The following is a 19,619-nucleotide window of genomic DNA, read 5'->3' as shown; positions in this document are numbered from 1 at the left end:
CCCCACCTTTACAAATCCCTGCTCTCCTGTTTGGTTTTTTTTTTTTCTTTTTCTTTCTCTCTCTTTTTTTTTTTTTAAAATACAATAACTATAGAGGGTAATTTCAACCTGCCGGCAAAAGATAGGACTAACTCCCTTGTGAAGACAGCCTTGAGAAACAACATTTTGAGACTCAAAGACTGCCAGGAAGACTTCTCTCAAAAGTGTTAGTTAATCCATTTAATCTCTTTGGCCAAAGAGGAAAGAATGAAAGCAGGGCAAGTCTCAAATCCATGCTGGTACTGGGGAGGGATCTCAGTACCAAATCCATCGCAATGAGGGGACCTCTAAGCCTGCTAATGGATACACGACACCAACAGTTGGTCCTTCCTGGCCTTTGACTAAAGCCATTAAGGGAGATCTCGGAGAAAAGGTAACTGATTAGAGCTTGGAAGCATAAAAATGTCCAGTACAGGATCTTCCGCGGGTGGATGAGGACTCTCACGTCCCAGCCCTTTCACCTGAAATGTTCATCTCATTCACAACCAGCACTAATCCTAGAAAGCACAACTAACATGATCCACCAGCCAGTCTGCAAATGCACTCAGGAGACACAAGAGTCCTTTGAATGAAATTCTCATTCCCACATTCTGCAGCTGGAAGCAGCTGGAAACAGCAGTCCTCCTCTCCAATAAGTGTCTTTCACTTAGTCAATATTTCAGTTATTCTGTTTCATACTCCATCAGAGCTTTTGGGTTGGGAGTGAAAGCAACTCTGAGGCTCCACCAGCCTGTGGGTAGTTAAGAATATGTTGAAGATCAGGTATATCACTAGTCTGAGCCATTTCCACCAGATTGCTTACATGCTTAAAACTAAGCATCTCGTCCAGTGTTTTGCTGGAACAGGGACGGTGCTCTCAGATGCCTGAAAGCTCACAGACCCATCACTTTCTGTCTCCATAGGTTCTGGCAGCCACTTGGTGTTTTGATACCTACACTGCACCATGTGATGTCAACGGGGTCCATTTCTGAGCGAAACTGTGGCAGTAAGGGTTCTGTATTTCCAGCTCTTCAGTAGTAAACATCTGTAAAGAAGGATTTATGATCTAAGTGCGGTTACTGCAGAGAGAGAAATATGCAGAATACAGGTGGGAACAGAGAGACCTAGAACCACAGCAAGTGAAGAGAGAAAAGGAGGAAGAAAGACAGCTACATACCAGTATTGGTTTGGAGAATTAAAGAACAGAGAGGACACTCTCAATACTCAAAAAACTACCAATCTCACATGGAAAAAGAAAAAAGAAAAAAATAAGGTTTGGAGTCACGTTTTCACTCACACACCAGAGAGAACGTGCGTAAAGCTCTGTGAAAACGGGCAAAAGAGGGAATGTAAAGGTGGCTGGTCCAGACATCCTGATGGAAGGAGAAAGCTAGAAACTGGTGGAACTAGAAGGCAAGGGAAAGAAGCTGAACAGCTGAAAAAGAAATATTTTGAGGAATGCCACAGACCCACCATGTTGCTCAGCACTTCTCAGGAACTCTGTGAAAACAGGGCTGGTATAAACATATGCCATTTAAACCTAGAAACTACAGGCACACAAGTGACACCAGATGAACACTTTCAAACACAGGTATTTCCAATAGTACTGGAGGTGCTTTCAGAAACCATGTTATATATTGATTTCCAGAGAATGAGCTGAGGGATGGAAGATTTCAGTGCCTGGGAAGACTGAACCGCCTCAGCCATGCAGCCTCGCTGACCTCTGTGGCTGGAGTTCACGTGGGGTGAGAACCAGGACTCAGACACTGAAGAAAGAAGACAGTGGTCACAACACCTTGAAATCACAGAATCACAGCTGTCCTTGCAAGCCTGTAAGGCTGGGCTGGGCATAACAACTGGGTGCAATGCCTCGTCTGCCATGCAAGTCAAGGCAGCAAATTCCAGATCGTGGTTACACTTCCAGACCTTTTTGCAATGCTTCCAGTGCTGCCATCTTGTGTTTCCACCTGCGCCTCCCCACTTAACGTCCTGCTTTATTTAATTCTGCATAGCTCTCTTACCTGATCATGTAACAGGCTTTGCTAATGTTTCAGAAGTCACTTACTGTGCACGTCTTTTAAAAAGAAGACATTTTTTCACCTCCATATATTACATGAGGTTCCCTAGAAGTATGTGTGATAAATGCGCTGAATTTAAGAATTAAAGCCACATTAGAAGGCATTGATTTTCTTTACAGTAAGATGAGCCTCTTCGGGAGCTGGATGGAGGTAGCGAACTGAGCAGACACAGCATGATTCTGGCGAGGCGCATCATTTGGGGAATTGCTCCCGCAATAGGAAAAATTTGTTTTAATTAGGTTGGTTGGTGGTTCCCAAAGCAACGTGCTGTGAGTGGGAAGGAGAAATGAGGATGGGACTGTAAACAGCTTGTTGTGCTCTCAGCCTCTGAGTCACGGCACGGAGAGGGAACTCGCACTCCTGGCTCCGCTGCTGGAAGAGTCTTGAGAGCACGAGAAGGGCCGAGGGAGGGGATGTGCAGACGTCTTTTCCCTTTTACTTCACTCCTGAATTACTTAAAAAAGCAGATGAGGTTTTGCTCTCTTGGACAAGGGAAAAGATTCGAGGAAGAAGATTATAACAAGCAATTAGGGCAGCAAAAATATCCAAGAACAAAACTGACTGAAAATAATAAAATTAAAAAGTGAGTGAGAGAGATTTTGTCATTCTGTCTTAGATTATGTTGAAGAGGCTGAGCTCAATTTTATTGAGAAATCAATTCTAATTTGGCACTCCACACACTATCTGGCAGAGGACGCCGGTAACAGTCTCCATTGAAATCTGCCAGCTAATTTACTTCTGCTGACTTTACACCAGCAAACAGAAGCAGGAAAAAGTTGCGTCGTAGGAATGACATTTCCCACTAAATATCTCACACTAACGCGCATTCTGAGTCCTCCTAGGCTTGCTTCGGAAGCTCATCACCTTGCAAAGGGAGACAAAAATAATCAAAACCTCCCCCAGTCAAAATGGTCCAAGTACCAGGCTAAAGGTCCAGCCTGTATCCTGCAGACCGGGCTGGCGTGTCGTGGCTTTAGCTCAGATCAGCTGCTACGGGAGTTTAACATCATCCGTCCTCCAATTAAAATGATCGTGGAAGTTCAGTACCAGCAACTTTTATAGACACTATGTCCTGATATTGATTGTCAAAAGGAAAAAAAAAGCTTTTAAAGGATTGTGAATTATTGAAGAAAATGTGTCTGTAGATATTTCAGAAATGTACTGCATAAAATTTATCATGGGTTACGTGTCTGGGAGCACAAAATGTGCTGTTTAATGCTATGCTTTACTGACCTTTAAGCAGTGGCAGCTACCCTAACTGTACTCACAGCTTATGTGTATTCACTCAGCATTTATATAAAAATATCATTTATTTTTATGAGGTTTGTGCCACTGAAGATTTTATTTGCACTGAGAAAACTATTGCTGAGCGGGTTGTTCATACCATTGTTTCCAAACATTAATATAGTGTGAAGTTCTCAACCCACACGCTTACTAGTATGTCTTACAGACAAGGGGCTTTATTTCATGAACTCTTATATGTGGACAGAATTAAAAAGAAAGGAAAAAAAGATCTTTTTATGCTTCTGATAACTTACTGCTTTCGCCTTTGCCTCTAATGAAACCCGACCGATCCTGCCTGCCTGACACAATTGCGTTTTCTTTTTTAGGGAAGGTTTCTGTCTTCAGTTAAGTAAGTAATATCCATACAAAAGTCCCAAATTTAGAAGTGCACAATGACTTACATTTCCTCACTCCATTTATAAACCAGGTTCAGTGCTCCATAAGGACCTGATTTCACCCCCTCCCTCTCAGCAACATTCTTTAAGTCTTTACAAAGATCCATTTTCCCTTTCTTATTCCCAGAAGCCTGCTAAAACTAGGGCAAGATGGCCTAAAATTATTATTTTCCTCAAAGTCCCAGAAAAGCCAAGGCCACCGGCACCTCTCCCTTACACCGCGCGGCCGAGATGCTGGGGTGCTGGGTCCGGTACCCCCACCTCCCAAATCCACCCCAGGGAACCTCCGCCTCCTCCAGCCAAGGACACGCTCCCACTCCATCCTCAACACCTGGTTCATCAGAAAGCTGCGGACTTTTGACCCAGGCAGGCATTTTGTGGCTCCAGAAACCTGATGCTGGAAAGACTGAACTTTATCTCTGAGAAAAGAAATAGGGTAAAAAAATGAATATAACAACATTGTTCTAAATAATTGATGTTGCAATCTAACGCTATTTCCTTTTGTATTACTGCAATCTTCTTAAAAAGATATTCTCAAGCTGTTTATTATAGCAATAACTATAATTTTTCCTTCTCTTTTAGCAACAGTGCTTCACCCATAATGTCGCCTACAGATAACGTATTAAAGATATAAATAAAAGAACACAGTATAGGTGGTACAGCAACATACAGGTTGTTAACCAGCCAAACAAAGTGTGTTTTCGAGTTGGATTAGATAGAGCTAGTTATTTGAATGTTTGCTGGTTTTTGATTTCTCCATCGTGGGCTTACTGTCTGTCTCTGTTTGTATTTCCTTTGACATCACAACAATGCTGTGGATAAAACCTAAACACATTCACACTTTTATTTTATTCACCTCACTGGGAGTAAGAAAGGAGATGAAATAAACAGCTTTGAATGACCAGAATATAGAAACCCAGCCTGCAAATTTAAACACCCTCTTGCCTCTCACTTTTTGTCACAGCTCTGAAGTTTTTCCAGAAAGCTGTAATTTCCTTAAATATAAAAATCCATTTAAAAAAAAAAATTCACTGTCTCTTCCAGGATGGACTAAAAATAACTATGAGTGCAATTATTACCCTCTAACCTCTAGCTTTGGTTCAACTGCATATGCCATTCTCAGGAAAATCTCCAGCAGCAATCAGCGCTGCTTTTTGTATTACAGCAGCCTCTCTCAGCCCTTGCCAAGAGTAAGTCCAAGCGAGGTAATTTCTTACACAAGTCTAACGTAACAGATCAGCCCCATCTCAATGGCTGTAAATGGAAAAGAGATTGTCTTAAATATATGAGACAGACAAGGAAGGGGGGAGCTCCACCTGGCATGGAGGCAGCTGAGGCACAGTGAAATCCCAGGTGGGACCGTGCAGATCACACTGGACACCATAGCTCAATCTCCCCTTCCCGAAAGCACCAGCAGCAGCTCTGTGAAAGCAGGAGGACACTGCACAGCTGAAGAAGCAGGTCTGGCAGAACTATCACAATTCAATTAGAAGAGGGTAGGTTTAGTTTGGACATAAGGTAGAAATTTTTTATGATGAGGATGATGAAAGACTGGAACAGGTTGCCCAGAGAAGCTGTGGATGCCCCATCCCTGGAAGTGTTCAAGGCCAGGCTGGATGGGGCTTTGAGCAACCTGGTCTGGTGGAAGGTGTCCCTGCCCACGATAGAGGGGTTGGAACTAGATGATCTTTAAGGTCCCTTCCAACCCAAATCATTCTATGAGTCTCAGCAGTGCATTATCACCTTCATTACAGGAGACCACCTCTCCCACAGGCTGCCTGTCCTACACGCCATGACACGCTTGTTGAGGGAGCCTGGGCTGCAAGGCCGGAGGTGAGAGCAGCAGGACCTCCTTGCACCAGGGCTTAGGAAGCCTGAGACGCTGCTGTGCTGTTGAACAAGAAGGGTCTGCAGAACAGCAATTGCAGACTCTCCGAAAACAGAAGAAAAGCAATGACTCTTCTTGAAAATGGCAAAGAAGAAAGCAAATTTTTAATGAGTATAGGCATGGAACAAGCCAAAATGCTGAAAACTGCCTCCCATATTTTCAGGAAAAGTAGACTTTCAGAATGTCCCTTCCAACCCTGCATTAGCACTGCTCAGGTGCGTGCAGACCTGCACCACAAACACCTCCCAACAAAGAGCCTTTCTTCCCATTGCTACAGTTCATCCTCCAAAAAGAGCCATACCCTTCTTGAAATCCATGATGATCACTGCCAGGTCTAAGTTGATCTCCTTGACCTGCTATAAATAACCACCAACTTTGCCACTGCCACTTTCCATCCAGACAGTTCTGTATTTAAGCCCCATTTTCACGTGTTTATGCCCACGCTTCAAGCTCAAGAGGGAAGTACTCCAGCGGATCAGGGTGAGACCCTTCACCAGCCCCCTCCCCTTAGCAGACGTGACTCTTATTTGTGGGATCGGCTCCCTGAAACACTGCAAACGGTGCGGCCTTCCCCAAGCCCTGGCACAGGCAGCCCAGCAATGCTCCCTACCTGGAGGCACCAGCCCCATGAAATTTTTGTATCCGCAATACTGAAGTGTATTTTAAGACAAATGCTGTTCTAATTTGCTGTAGGCACGGAAGACCAAGACGCATTTCAGTGGAGGAAGTTATGTGTTTTAATTGGTTTATGAAGACAAAGCATATGCCATGACACAGTTAAATGATTAACAGATTCCTACGAATGCCTTTGGCATAGAATATCTATACATTCATTAGCTGGAACAATTCGTCTTCTTGATAAAACTAAAATTAGTTATACAGCAGGTTTACTTTTTATGATTAATAAATGATAAAAATCTAAATTATCCATCTGAAATGATTGCTTTCTTAGCTATTAATCTCACATTTATCAGCTCCTATAATTCACATTATTAGTTGAAAAACCAACTTCTGAAAAATTTTTAATTTCCTATAAAAAAATCAAAACGTGGAATATGAAGTATCACCATCTTCACTACATTATTTTGGAATTAATTCTAAATCAAGATATAAAAAGATGTACCATTTGATGCCTTTACCATAAAAACCAAACAGATACCATATACAACTGTGCCTACGTTATGAATGTCCAAAAAAAAAAGAAAAGAAAAGAAAAAGAAATTGCTCGGTAATAAGATAGCGCTAATAAAAGATGTATCAGCTCATTTGGATTTTCCAGCTCTCTATAGTTATTTTGCCAAAAAGCAAAATCCAGCTCATTTTGCAGAAAACCAGCTTAGGGCAAAGCAGAGCACATAATATGGTAAAAGGTCAAAATTACAGCGCTGTCTGTGTCCTGGAGATGGGGTTGACACATCCCAGGTTTAGCTAGAGGGAAGGGGCTGGGAACAGATCCTTCTGTCAGCTACTTAAAATGTTGAAGGCCACCTGTCCTCCAGTTACAGTGATCAAGGAGGTCTGCAATAACCACCCTGCATCATTCCTGTTGAAGACCAAGGGCTGAGTAGGACGTGATGGCTTAGTCATGTCATTTCTGGTGTCAATCGGTGACAACCCCTAATTCTGGTAGTGCTGGAAAAGTCTTCTGAGAATCAGAAAAGCCAAGTTTACAGTTTCCTCGTATCCAGCGGAAGGTGGGTGGGGAGAAGGAAGGATAATGTTGAGGCATCTGGAGGAGTCTCCAGCTACTTGTCACCTCAGTGGTGGCTGAGCCGTCCCAGGTGGCATCATCCCCGCCCTGAGCTGCAGCCCCAGGGCTGGAAGCAGGAGCAGGGGCCAGTGGTGCCTTGCTGACCACCTGCTCTCCATCCCAGCTCAGAGGGACATTCAGGGCTTGTGAAAATCCCCCAGCAAAACAGACGGAATGAGCCAATAGCCAGAGCAAGACAAGCGCTCAATTCCGTGCCATACAGTTTTGGCAGACAGGATTGAGAGAGACTTACGATTCATCAGTCAGAAGTATTAAAAAAAAATAAAGAATATTTTTTGGTAAGAACATGCATGAATTCGAGAAGTTTTGTGAACTCTGAGTTGCGTGTTGGCCACACATCCCCCTCTGAAATATGCTGGAACATATTTTAAAGACACATCACACAACTAAAAATACTGGTTTTCATTTGAAAATAATTTGTCCTCCTCTTTCATGCATGCCTGGGAGTAATTTCTTATGCAAGTAAAGGGCTAAATTAGCAAAGAGATGTAAACAGGCTAAACTCTGCCTGGGGTAACCTGGGGAGAGGGAGGTGAACGTTTCTGTAAGGCGCCAACTACCCATCTCCAGAGCTGGAATATAATTGCCCTGAGTCTGACACAAAGCAGACCGGTCACGGTGCGAAGCCTTCAGGGAACACTGAAACTGTGATAACACCAGAGAGATGGGTACGTGATGGCAACCAGCACTTTAATATGAATAAGTAAATATGGTTTAAATGTAAAACTTTTATGTCTGAGGAATACCTTCTTCATCCAGATGTTTCCTTAAAGATTTTGAGAGAATAAATAGAGGAGAGGAAGTGATTCAAACAGCAGACTCAAAAACATTATTATATTATTTTTGCCTGTTGTCAAATAAACTCTTTGCCAAAAATAAAAAGTTTTAGAACTGCTGAATAGGTACAGAACAAAAACTCCGGTGGAGAGTGAGCCAGGGAGCCCACATGTTTCCATCAGCAAACCAGCAGCTCATTTTTATCAAGCCAGACAGTTGACACAGGCTTCTCTTAGGCACAGGCTTAAGTGGTTCATTACACAGGGACAGACTTACTCCTGCCTCCCCAGGCTTTGCAGAAACAGAGCCACCCTTCTGTAGACAGTACTGGTATTAAAGGACAAAAGCATTAAAGGTGGCTCTGGGTGCTGGTCCTAGTAGCGCAGCAGAGAAACACAAAGCCTGAACAACTGTAAGATCAAATCCAATTGTCCACTGAAAAAAGGTGGCTAGTTAAATAATGTTATTCTCAGACCCAGATTTCTTTGCATCAGTACACTTCAAGTATGTAACTCAGGATTGCGCAACGTTCATTTATCAGGTTAAAAAGAAGCTAAGTGGTGTCCAAAAGATACGGTTTATATCATTTATATGAATACATGCATGCACATTTTTTAATATAAATATGTCACAGAATAAGTAATCTTCAAATGAAATGCCCTTTTTTACTATCAAATGTCTTTAATGTTAGAAAAGCACAAACCCAGCTTATAAATAAAACCGCATAAACACTTCGGTACTGGCAATAAATTCGAGAATAATTGACCTTGTCCTATCAAAGGATGAGTGTATCTTTAGATCTTAAGTGCTGTGAACGGTTATGAACAGGCTTAAAGCACTGAGCAGCAGCAAGCTACGCACAGCATGCACAGAGCATTTCACAGGGTAGTAAATAACCGAGGCTGGTAGATACTCTCCCTTGGTTTAGTCTTAAGGCGTTTGATTTCTAAAACTACAGTCCATACAACATCACACATCAGTCCTATTTCTCTTTACTCTAATTAGGTACCTTATTATCAAAAAGACACCTCGTACTACCCTGGTGCATCTATGTCTCTTTTCTTACTGCTACGTGCCTGATGCCGGCTCTCAGAAGGACTGACACCGTCCTGTCTCGCGAGGCAACATTCCCCTCCCGCTGTACTTGATGAGGAGCAGAGAAGAGAACATTTCCTCCGGCCTGATGAAAATAAGGCAAATTGTTTTGTCCTCACAGTATAGGGCCTAACCCTCCATCCCACAGATGGGCTGATCACTGCCAGCACTCTAAGAGGGATGGACATGTCCGTCCCTCCCAAACGCCAGCGGCCAGTGTCACATGTGGCACATGGAGCAAAGGTCAGCGAGTGCCCAGGTAACATCAGAGGTGGACAAATACCAGCACCAGAGTCTAACAACTCCAAGATGTAACTGCACTGCCACTCAGCAGCAGCCTCTACCAATAACCTGCATTTTCTCCCAAATGCTCCTAGATAAGTTTGCTGTGTTAGTATCACACTGTGAAGCATCATGCATATGTATTAAATATACAAAATCAAATAAAGCAAAAATCAAATCAGAAACTGTAGGCAGAATTGATAAAGAATTTCCAGTTCTGATACGCCTCTGTTTGGTTGCCGATCATTCTGTGAATCTCCTCCGAGGGCACCCAGCGTGACCCAGGGGACGGAGGCCCAGCCACGGACCTCGTACTGCACCTCAAATATGGAAACTGGCAAAGAAATACCTAGGTAAGGCTAAAAATTAATCCCGCAGCAAATCTTTTTATGATGATTGTCTTGACAATACAATACTCATGGGAACAACAAAAAGTAAACAGTTTGAGAAGTTATCTGTCTAGAATAACTGAATTGTGACCGTTCCTCCCTTATGGGGGGGGTGGGGGGAGATGACTTCAGCAACTTCCCTCACTGAAGGAATTCAGTGTTCACAGCAAGCGCATTACAATGGTGCTGCTGGATATACTACACCTGAACCACCCACACTTTGGGCAACAAAGTTAAATTTTCCACTATTTTCACATCCAATATTGTGGAGGGAAGACTTGTGGAATAATACAAAAAGTAGTAGATTATACTCCATGCCTGGATCACCAGGTGTTTAACAGCCCTATTTGGGCTGTCATCAAAACAGAAGGACAGTGCCATCAGCACTGTGATCAGCTCAAAAAAAATATTAAAAAAATATGAGCCTGCAGGCTTTTTCACTCATGTTTCCATCATCACAGAATGGCATTCAGGTCCTCGTGAAAAGAGGAAGAAACAAAACCCCCAAATTTTGACAGCTTAAAACATTGTGTTATTGTAGTAGACATAAGAGAGCTAAATACTTATTAAATTAGGAATTGGAGATTTTACAAGGTTTAAGAATGTCTACTTTAGACAGAACAGGAAATAACAGGAACATTTTACATATTACTTCAGGCAGGCATTTCTAAATCTCTCTTTCCAAAACATCCAATTTTCAGCACTATCACACCTTGAAGATGTGAATACACACTTAGAGGCACACGCCCACCCAGACTGAATCGTAGAATCATTTAGGTTGGAAAAAGCCTTTTAGGTCTTCAAGTCCAATTGTAGATAGACAGATACGTGTCTGCACACGTAATTCACATAGGTATAGTGATTTCCCAGTGTTCTTTTCCAATTTGTATTAACTCAATGGGACCATAGGACACAGGAGAAGACAGGTTATTGTGTCTCTTGCACTTTATACTGTGTGTTGCTGTGTCCCCAGTTCCACTGAAGCCTGATAAGCTCTCATTTCAGCCAAATTACTCCCACTCCCCACAAATGCATACAAGAACGAAAAATTAAATGAAAATGGCAGGACATGTCTGCTTTTATTATTCTGTAGGCAATGACCATCAAACTGCTGAAGGCTCTGACAAAAGGGCTATTTTTCATCAACTGCGTGCCTATCTTGATGAAAGATCACAAATGATTTTGGAATGACTTAAACACTTCTTGTTCTACACCCCTCCCTCTGCAACACAGGCAGTATATTTTAGGCTATACAGTAACCCAGCACATCAAGGACAAAGCTTACAAGTAAGCTTGAGACAGAGGCCGTACCCCGATTGAGCCATCAATTAGGAAGAAAATTGTGGCTTTCACAATCTCAGTATGTCAGCAGAAGGATTCACCGCTCTGACAAGTTGCTGGGATTGGTGCGCTGCTCCTTTCTCAGGACATTTTGGATCACCATTTGCTCTTATTTGCAAAGAAAAATTCCCTTCTAAATCAACTGGAGTTACTCTGGCATCTCTGAGAGCACAAATTTCCCTGGATGTGTAAATGCGAAGGAAAATCCATTTGTCTCTATAAATATGCAGGACTTTTTTCTTTAAATATTGACATCCACACCCTTATAGATTTCTTAACCTTTAGTCTATCTGCACAGTTGCGGTCACCCAAAGATGTGCCTGGCCTATGGCAGAACTGTGCCAGCTTTGTGACAGCTATAGATCTGTCGGATGTCAGAAGCTGTTCCCAAGGAAACATCAGGAAAAGGGATTATAGGAGGTTTTGAAAACCTGTTCTGAAGGTCTGCTAAGAGGAGCAAGAAAGCCCACCTTTCTCCATGAAAAATCAAAAATAGATACAGACCACTACAATAAAGTCTGGGATGATAAGAACAAGAGAAGATAAAAAGTTAAAGCTAAATGATAAAACCACAATTACCATTTTAGCACTCCTTTTTTTTTTTTTACTTAATAGAAAAATGACTCATTTTGGAGAGAGAAAGCAATCTGTTTTCCAAACTGTATATCCCCTTGAAAGAAACACGGTAAGCTTCTTCCTTCTTTCACTTGCAAGCTGATGTTTATTCATGTGCATGGGGCTACCGCACAGACCTCTCACAGCATGATGAGCGCGCTGGCTGAAAGGTAGGATAGGAGATGACTATCGCCAGAAATTTTAAGGCAGGATGCTCAAGCTTGGCTGCTTAACCTATATTTAGCCTGCTAAATAAGCGGCCTGATTTTTCAAAGTGCCAAGTCAGAACTGCCAGGTCTCTTACTACAAGAGGGAGCCTCTCACAACCAGCCGTTCATCCACGTTTGCCACGTGGCGCCGGGGTGGCCCTCCCGCTCCGCGTCCCCTCAGCCTGCCACCACCTGCAGCTGAGGCGGAGGAGAGCCGGTAACCACACGGCAGCTCCAAGGTGCCGTAATTAGTTCTCAAGGGCAGTTCACAGCCGTCACAACCTCCAGCTGCCGCCGAGCACCCCAGCCTGCCTCCTACCCCAGGACCACGCGACAAGTACCCACCACCACGCAGCCTGAAGCACAGGTCTCACAAGTTGAAGTCCAGGAAAACTGAAATGTCTACTGGCTTCCCAGGATACTCAGCACTTCGGAAAATCAGGACACTTATTTAGGAGACTAAATATGGATGTAAGGGCCTAGCTCTAAAAAAACTTGGCCCATTTAAGAAGAAAGGATGTACAACGTCACCTTGTAGCTCCCCAGCAGACAGGACTGAAGAGGAGCTCCAGCTCTGCCACGCTCACTCTACATCATCTCTTTTCAAGACTGATGCTCTGCCCTACCCTGGGACTTCTAAAGACTTTGCAGCGTGAAGAAATATGGGATGAGTTATAATCCAAGTGAGAATTGGATAACACCTTCCCAGGGACTTCTCTGAAAATCTCACTCACATGTAACAGGGTTGCAATCCCAGAGCAAAACATGTACAAGCACCACCCCTGTGCTCCAGCCGAAGTGGAAGTTGATGGGGACGGCATTTCTGCAGGCAAGGAGCAGAACAGTGACGGACGCAGGCAGGGGTTACCAGGGCACGCTGTCTCCTCGGAGACAAGATTCCACCTTCATCCATCTCAGGGCTGTAGGCATGGCACCTACAGCACTGGAGACTTCTTCCCTGACCGTGCTGCCACCGCTTCCTCACACAAAAAAGGAGGCAGAAGCTGCTGACTAGAAATTAATTCGTGCCACAGCACGCTTGGTTTCCAGCCAGGTACTACAGGCAAATTCCATGTTTTTCCAACTCACTCTTCACTCATCTGACCTGGCAGAAACAGCACAAACGAGGGCAGCAGCAGAACAGATTTCCAGGTCATTTAACGGGTGTATGGACTAGCTACAGACACCTCCACAGCCCCAGCTCTCCTCCGGCCTTTCCCTAATCTCCTCCAGGTCTTCCCCTGTCCAGGTCACCCACCTGTGGAGCCGAGCTCTTTGGGGCAGCAGTGGTCTCCCACACTGTGTCTGCACAGCGACCATCTCCTCTCCATCACCTCCACCCACCTGCTTCCACAACGACACAGACAGGGGGGATCATTTGGCTCCTATATTCATGACATCCTGATTTTATACTTCATTTTGTCAGTGATACAGACAGATGACCAGAAAGGTGCCACGACAAAAGCCACAAGCAGTATTACTTGTATTTCCTTTTCTAGAGCAAAGTTATGGGAGAGGACCAAACTAAACCAGCTATTCTCCTGGGGGAAGGAAGCATGCCATGTAGCACTTAGACTGCCGCAGTAACTCCTATCAAGCTGGGACTCTCGTGCAGCTTCACCTGATAGGAACAGATCAAATCGCCACTTTATCTGAATTTTGTATAATTGCACCACCAAAATAATAATAATAATAACCTTCCTTTAAAATCCCTTGTAAGAAGCAGCAAGGAGGGGGAAAGAAATAACTTGGTGAATATTGTTGATTGACTAATTAAAATGCAATAGAGCAGAAAAAGTGCACAGACGATGCTTAGGATGCAATGTAAAGAGCAATCACAACCACTCAGTGGGGCTTAGCAGGTCTGAAATGATATCTAATTCTGCAAACTCCAGAAAGGTACTGCATAATGTAAACACTATTGCTCTGCACACTTTAATGAAAACTGCCTGCCTTTGGATTGAATTGCATACACATCTATTGTGAGTCCAATATAATAAAGAAAACAAGTACTTTGCATTTAAAGATGTTGCCTCTTTAAAAGAGGCTAAAAGAAACCCCTTGTTACAGTTCCTATGACACAATTAAGTAACAGGGTGACAGGTGGTGTATATTTTTTAATGGACTAACCTTGCATATATACAGGCACGTATTTCTTTTGATATTACAGCATGCACCTGCAACTTGTTATTGCAAGGACCTTTATTAAGCCAGTGTGCATTTAGTAATGTCTGCAGATTTATAAAACTAATCGTCCTACAATTTGGAATACATGGCTTTGGAATCACACAACTCTTCTTTCCAAGACAACAAGAAGATAATGATAACTGCTCTCACAGGAATAAGCTTTCAGGCATTGCTACAAATAAACGTGCATGTTTCACCTATGCTTAGGCTAAAAAGTTGAGAGATTTTTAGCGCTGAGATTCAATCCGCTTGCAAGCACACGTCTTTGTATCACTAACCTGCCAGCTAGCTTCCCGTCGCAGCCCTTTTATCCAGTTTTCTTCCAAGTCCTTATTCTCTCTCGTGGATGTTTCATCCATCGCTGACGGAGCTCGCGCGAACTCGATTGGCCACAGGCTGATCCGCGCTCTCTGTGAGCTGTGCCCAGGCGGCAGCGAGTGCAGCTCCCAGACACGCTGTCATGAAGAAAATGTCACACCACGGGTGGGGGGAGGCGAGGGGGGAGAGGGGAAGAGCGGGGAGGGAAAGGGTCGGCACGAAGGATCCACACGTGAAAAGATTCGGGGAAGTGTGACTGCGGTCTGACACATCCCTGCCGGTCCAGAAAATGCATCGCTGCAGCCGGGGAGTTCGCAGGGTAATGACAGAGGGTTGGTGACACTGTGGAACAGCCCTAATTAGATGTAAAGTATGGCAGAATTGCTAATACTACCCAAAGTACTCTCACACGCCTTTCCCAAAAGTGTTTTTTTCCACATATTGCAATTATTGTCTCATTTGCTGTCATTATAATTAAGACTGCGTTGGGGGTGTGGATTCAAGCAAAGGAAATACAAATAGCTGCTGGGCCTGTTTAAAAGAAAATATTTTAGCGTATCTGTTTGAAAAGTGCTTCCTGAACCGCTCTGCAGCCAATAAACATGAATAATAATACAGGCCATTTTGATAGAAATGGGCTCATTACCATACTGGCTGCTGAGCTCTTTCAGAGCTCAGGTTCAGCAATGCAGAAATGGGTTCAGCAGGACACAAGTATTTCAACCCCAAACCAGAAAAAAACAGTCCCAATGTTATGTATTTGAAAAAAAATTGCTTGAGCTTGCTCCCCATACATCGCACCTAGAAATGCCAGCTGCATATCCTGAGCAGGGACAGATTTCCTTTACGACGTTCTTCATCGCTCCTTAACCGAGCACCACCATCTTTCATCCCACCAAGAGACAGCTTAGTCTCCACATCAACCCTTAAAACATCATCTGGCTTTTTTACTAAACTAAAAAAAATATATATATAAAAATCGGAGATTCCGTGCTGCTACTTCATTATAACGTTCATCACAGATTAGCTGAGAATGCTGAACTCATTGCATTTAGGAAATCAAGGTTTCAGGCAGTGACAAAGAACAACAAAATCAAACACTTTTCTTGGAAGTGCCGCTTCAGTGCAAAACCAATAGATTAATTTTTAAGCATGCTTTTAGCTGAAACAACTCTTTCATGTAAGAATATTATATTGTGATATCTTTAAAATTCATAAAGTTTATGACTATTTGGATGAGATTTTTTTTTAAAGTGTTCACTATTAACCGTTCGCACTGTTTATTTACTAGGTAGACCAAAAAAGTTTGGACTGATTTTTAGATTAATTTTTGCTCCCGGGGATTTGCATTTGCAGACCCCCAGTTATCCTCACTGAGCTGAGTCAGACCCTTGCGCGGGGCTGCTGGAATGCAAACAAAACCCCCTTCCTTTGCAACTGCCTTCTAGATTGCTGGAAAACGTTTCCAATTTCTTCAGCATCTACTGTCAGATATTTTGGGCCTTCCACAGCTTGACAGTGTCCCCACCATAACACTGAAGGTGCCGAGCGGTACGCAGCACCAGCTGCTCCGCACCGTGGCACGTCGTGAGCCCCCTCCTGCAGCTCCACATTCCCCTCTGTGGTTTGTTTTCCTCACCTTTCTCCTTTTAGCTAAATAATCGCCGGAGCTGGGGCAGTGTGGGTTTCTGCTGCCTTCAGTGTGACTTTAGGACTTGTGTTACATACTGGGAGCACGCGTGAGCGCCGGTTCCTCTTACACATATGGATGTTTTATTTTTAGACCCAGGAGCACAAGGTAAAGCAGTACAAACGCCGGAAGGAGCCAGATGCTTGCACGGACACAGAGGGGTGCATCAGGCTGGCAACAAAAGAGGTGCAAAGGGATTTTTCATTCAAAAATTACTTACTAGGACTCTGCTTTCTGGGTTAAAAAAAAATTAATAATAATAATAATTTTTACTTCAATTAAACAGAGGCACCAGCAAAGGTTACCCAAAGCCACTGGGATGGTGGAACACGCCTTTCTTCACAGCCACCCACATGCTGGCTGGCAGCAAAGGGGTGACAAAGGCCAGTGGTACCGACCATGCGGAGACCTACCCCCCAGGTGACAACAAAATATAATGATGACAGTGACAAATCCTTGAGATGAGATAAGCTTGCTTTTTAAGAGCATTGTCATTTGCAAAAGGCAGCATCTAGGCAACAGCTGGTCTGATTTTGGAGGGGTACGATAAAAAAAAATAAAAACAAAGCAGGAGGAATTCTTGTCTTACTCTGCATATGGCAGAGACAGATGCAAACCAACATACCGACATGCTTGTGCGGGGCCAGGAGCATAATTCTAAATCTAAGACGGATAGCGCACGGAAAGAGCTTGACGATAATTGTAAATATTAGTGATGCTTCCAATCTAAGACACTATGGATTGCAATGAATTATTTTGTGGTTTCCCCTTGTCTTTTTAACCACCATGAAATAACCCAAATTGTGTATGAACTGCAAGAATATGAAGACCTTTATTGACGGGAATCAAACTGTTTTTTTGCACACAGTGTCTTTGGTATGTTAGAGCCTGAAGCAAAAAAAAAGAACATAATAAAAACAATATAATGATGAGAACTTCGATTTTCCCCTACATATGAATCTGTCACTTATTTGCTAAGAATCAAATCTAACTCCACACAGTTAAAGAAGCTCCATATATCATTCTCTGTAATCCAGTACTCAGCTCAAATGTACCTTGCTTGAAGTTCACACACTATACTTGATTTTACACTACTCTAAACAAAACATCTCTGGATATTACACCTCTGAGTCTAAAAGGCTTTTGCTGCAATTCCATCTCCAATAGCAAGAAAAGTGCTACTGTGAGAATGGATTTATCAGCACCAGGTAACAAGGATGCTTCAGATGTCCATCCTGAGGATCAGCTTCAACTGTAACCACAGGCTATTTTTTTTTATAGATCCACAATTTATTACTGTGATACCCCCACACAGCTGCCAGCAGTGTAAAGAAAGTAAGTGAGAAAAACACGAGGGTTTTTTGAATGCTGAATAGCTACCCGAGCACATCCTGATTTTTCAAAACACTTGGCCTGTGAAATGGGTGCTGGTTCTGGGTAAGGACTGGCTTCTCACATAGCCCTTGCGAGCCTGTCTGCCCAGGCACAGTCGTGTTACCTACACTGGGTCAGGAGGATACATCCCCACCTCGGCAGGGCAGCTCGGAGCTCCTGCTCAGCCATCGGCTCTCCAGTGGCATGGACAGGAGTGACGATGGAGCAGGAAAGGGTCTGGGTGCCTCCCGGTGTCCTCACTGCTACAAAGGGTCTTCAGTGGAGCTTTGAACTCCACTCTGAGGAGACTCAGCATCATGCTGGATACCAGCAGATTAACTGGTATGGTGGGTGATTTTCACCATCTCCTTCAAAAGTTATGGTGAGGTCAGCTCAGACACAGCAAAGCATGGGCCCACCACATTTCAACATATTTCTTTCAAAGCTCCGTGTTCTCCTAACAGCCCTATCTATACGTGCCTTTCACTTCCTTCTCCCTAACCAAACTGTACTCTGACCTCTGTTACCACATGAAAAAACACATTAGTCTAGTACCTCATATGCATCAAATTCCTGCTACAGTTTTGTTTTCCTGCCCCATGTACCCATTGCAGCCTTGCCATAACCTTCATTTCTGAGTTTTCTCGTCAGAGGACGATGGTGTGAACAAGTAAACTTACCAAAGGATCCTTGGGATCGCTCAGTGCAGAACATCTTTATGCATTTCTGCCTCTTGTATCTCAAGTCTTCAGCACATAGTGTGTCTTCAGTGCCAGACTCATGGCTGGCACCTTGACTCGTGGGGGCACAAGACTGATAGCAAAAAGGTCCCTCTAGCACCCTCTAAGACATTGTAGAGGAAGAGTTTATAAATGTTTTTAAGTACATGCCAGATCAAGGAACACTGCATGATAACACTTTTAACTACACAGTGGTTACTAAGCGTAAAACTTAAATTGTCCCTGAACTAAATCCAAGCCACAGCTACATAATTTTCTACACAGCCTATATTAAAGATCTTCACAACAGTGTTTCTTATTCATCAACCAGGGTCCCTTTTAGGAACCTGTATCAACAGGCCAGAGATAGCAAAGAGCAGTCCACAGGGAGCTGCTGTCAAACCTGCTGTACTCAGGATATGTCCCAACACAGGGAGGCAGTTTCTGGTGATGACACTCAAGTCACCTGCTTTGTGGAACCTGAATGTCACCTGTCCATATCTCACTCATGTCCCTTTAGTAGAGACAGGAGGAAGGCACTTGCAGAGGGCAGGTCATCTAACTTCAGCCCAGGTACTCACCTCAGGCTGACACAAACCATCACCCCGGGGACATGCTTTTGCTGGCAGCAGGAAGAACTCAGGGTGACACTCAGACTTACATACCTAATGCCCAAGTGGCCCAGCTGCTGCAGAGGACTCCCCCTCCCCTGGCTCCACGCAAAGTCAACATCTTTCCGGATGGAACTCACAGCCACCTTGTCTCTCTGAGCACCATCCCCATATGGTGCAGTGCAGGATATATGTCCAAGACTGAACCATCCACAGTGCAAGTAAGAGGGTGTCTGGGCACATCCTGAGCACCCCCTGAGCACCCAGAGCTCTGCACAACCCATGTCCCCCTGCTCCAAAGGCCTCCAGAATCTTCTCCCACATGTCTGAGATCACACAAAGCTCACACCTCATTCCCAAATGAAAAGAAAGTTTAGAAGGTACCAGTGATGAAGGAGACCTAATCCCACTGACCTTCAGAGAGACTTACGCTCGTGAAACCCCCTGAGCACTCCTGGAAGAACAGCTCAGACTGTTACCCGCAGTGGACCCTCCTCGCAGAGCCCCCGCGTCCTGCAGCAACCCTGCAGAACCAACTCCGGCAGCTGGCAAGCTGACAGCATGCCAGATCAGCCCCG

General features: G+C 43.9%; 1 protein-coding gene across 2 annotated transcripts in view; it reads right to left on the bottom strand.

Moving 5' to 3' along the window:
* Positions 1-14,688, bottom strand: part of PPARGC1A (PPARG coactivator 1 alpha) — a gene marked incomplete at its 5' end in the record, with an annotated part of 168,642 nt that extends 153,954 nt beyond the window's left edge. For both annotated transcript variants that reach the window (XM_082050544.1, XM_082050545.1), the window contains one exon: positions 14,608-14,688. In XM_082050544.1, coding sequence (XP_081906670.1) covers positions 14,608-14,688 — 81 coding nt within the window. The remainder of the gene's footprint in view (positions 1-14,607) is intronic.
* Between the last annotated feature and the right edge of the window lie 4,931 nt (positions 14,689-19,619).

This window comes from Streptopelia decaocto, assembly GCF_964273445.1.
Source record: "Streptopelia decaocto genome assembly, chromosome: 4".
Classification (NCBI taxonomy): domain Eukaryota; kingdom Metazoa; phylum Chordata; class Aves; order Columbiformes; family Columbidae; genus Streptopelia; species Streptopelia decaocto.
Note: the sequence above shows the minus strand (reverse complement) of the source record. Positions and strands in the feature narration are given on the sequence as shown.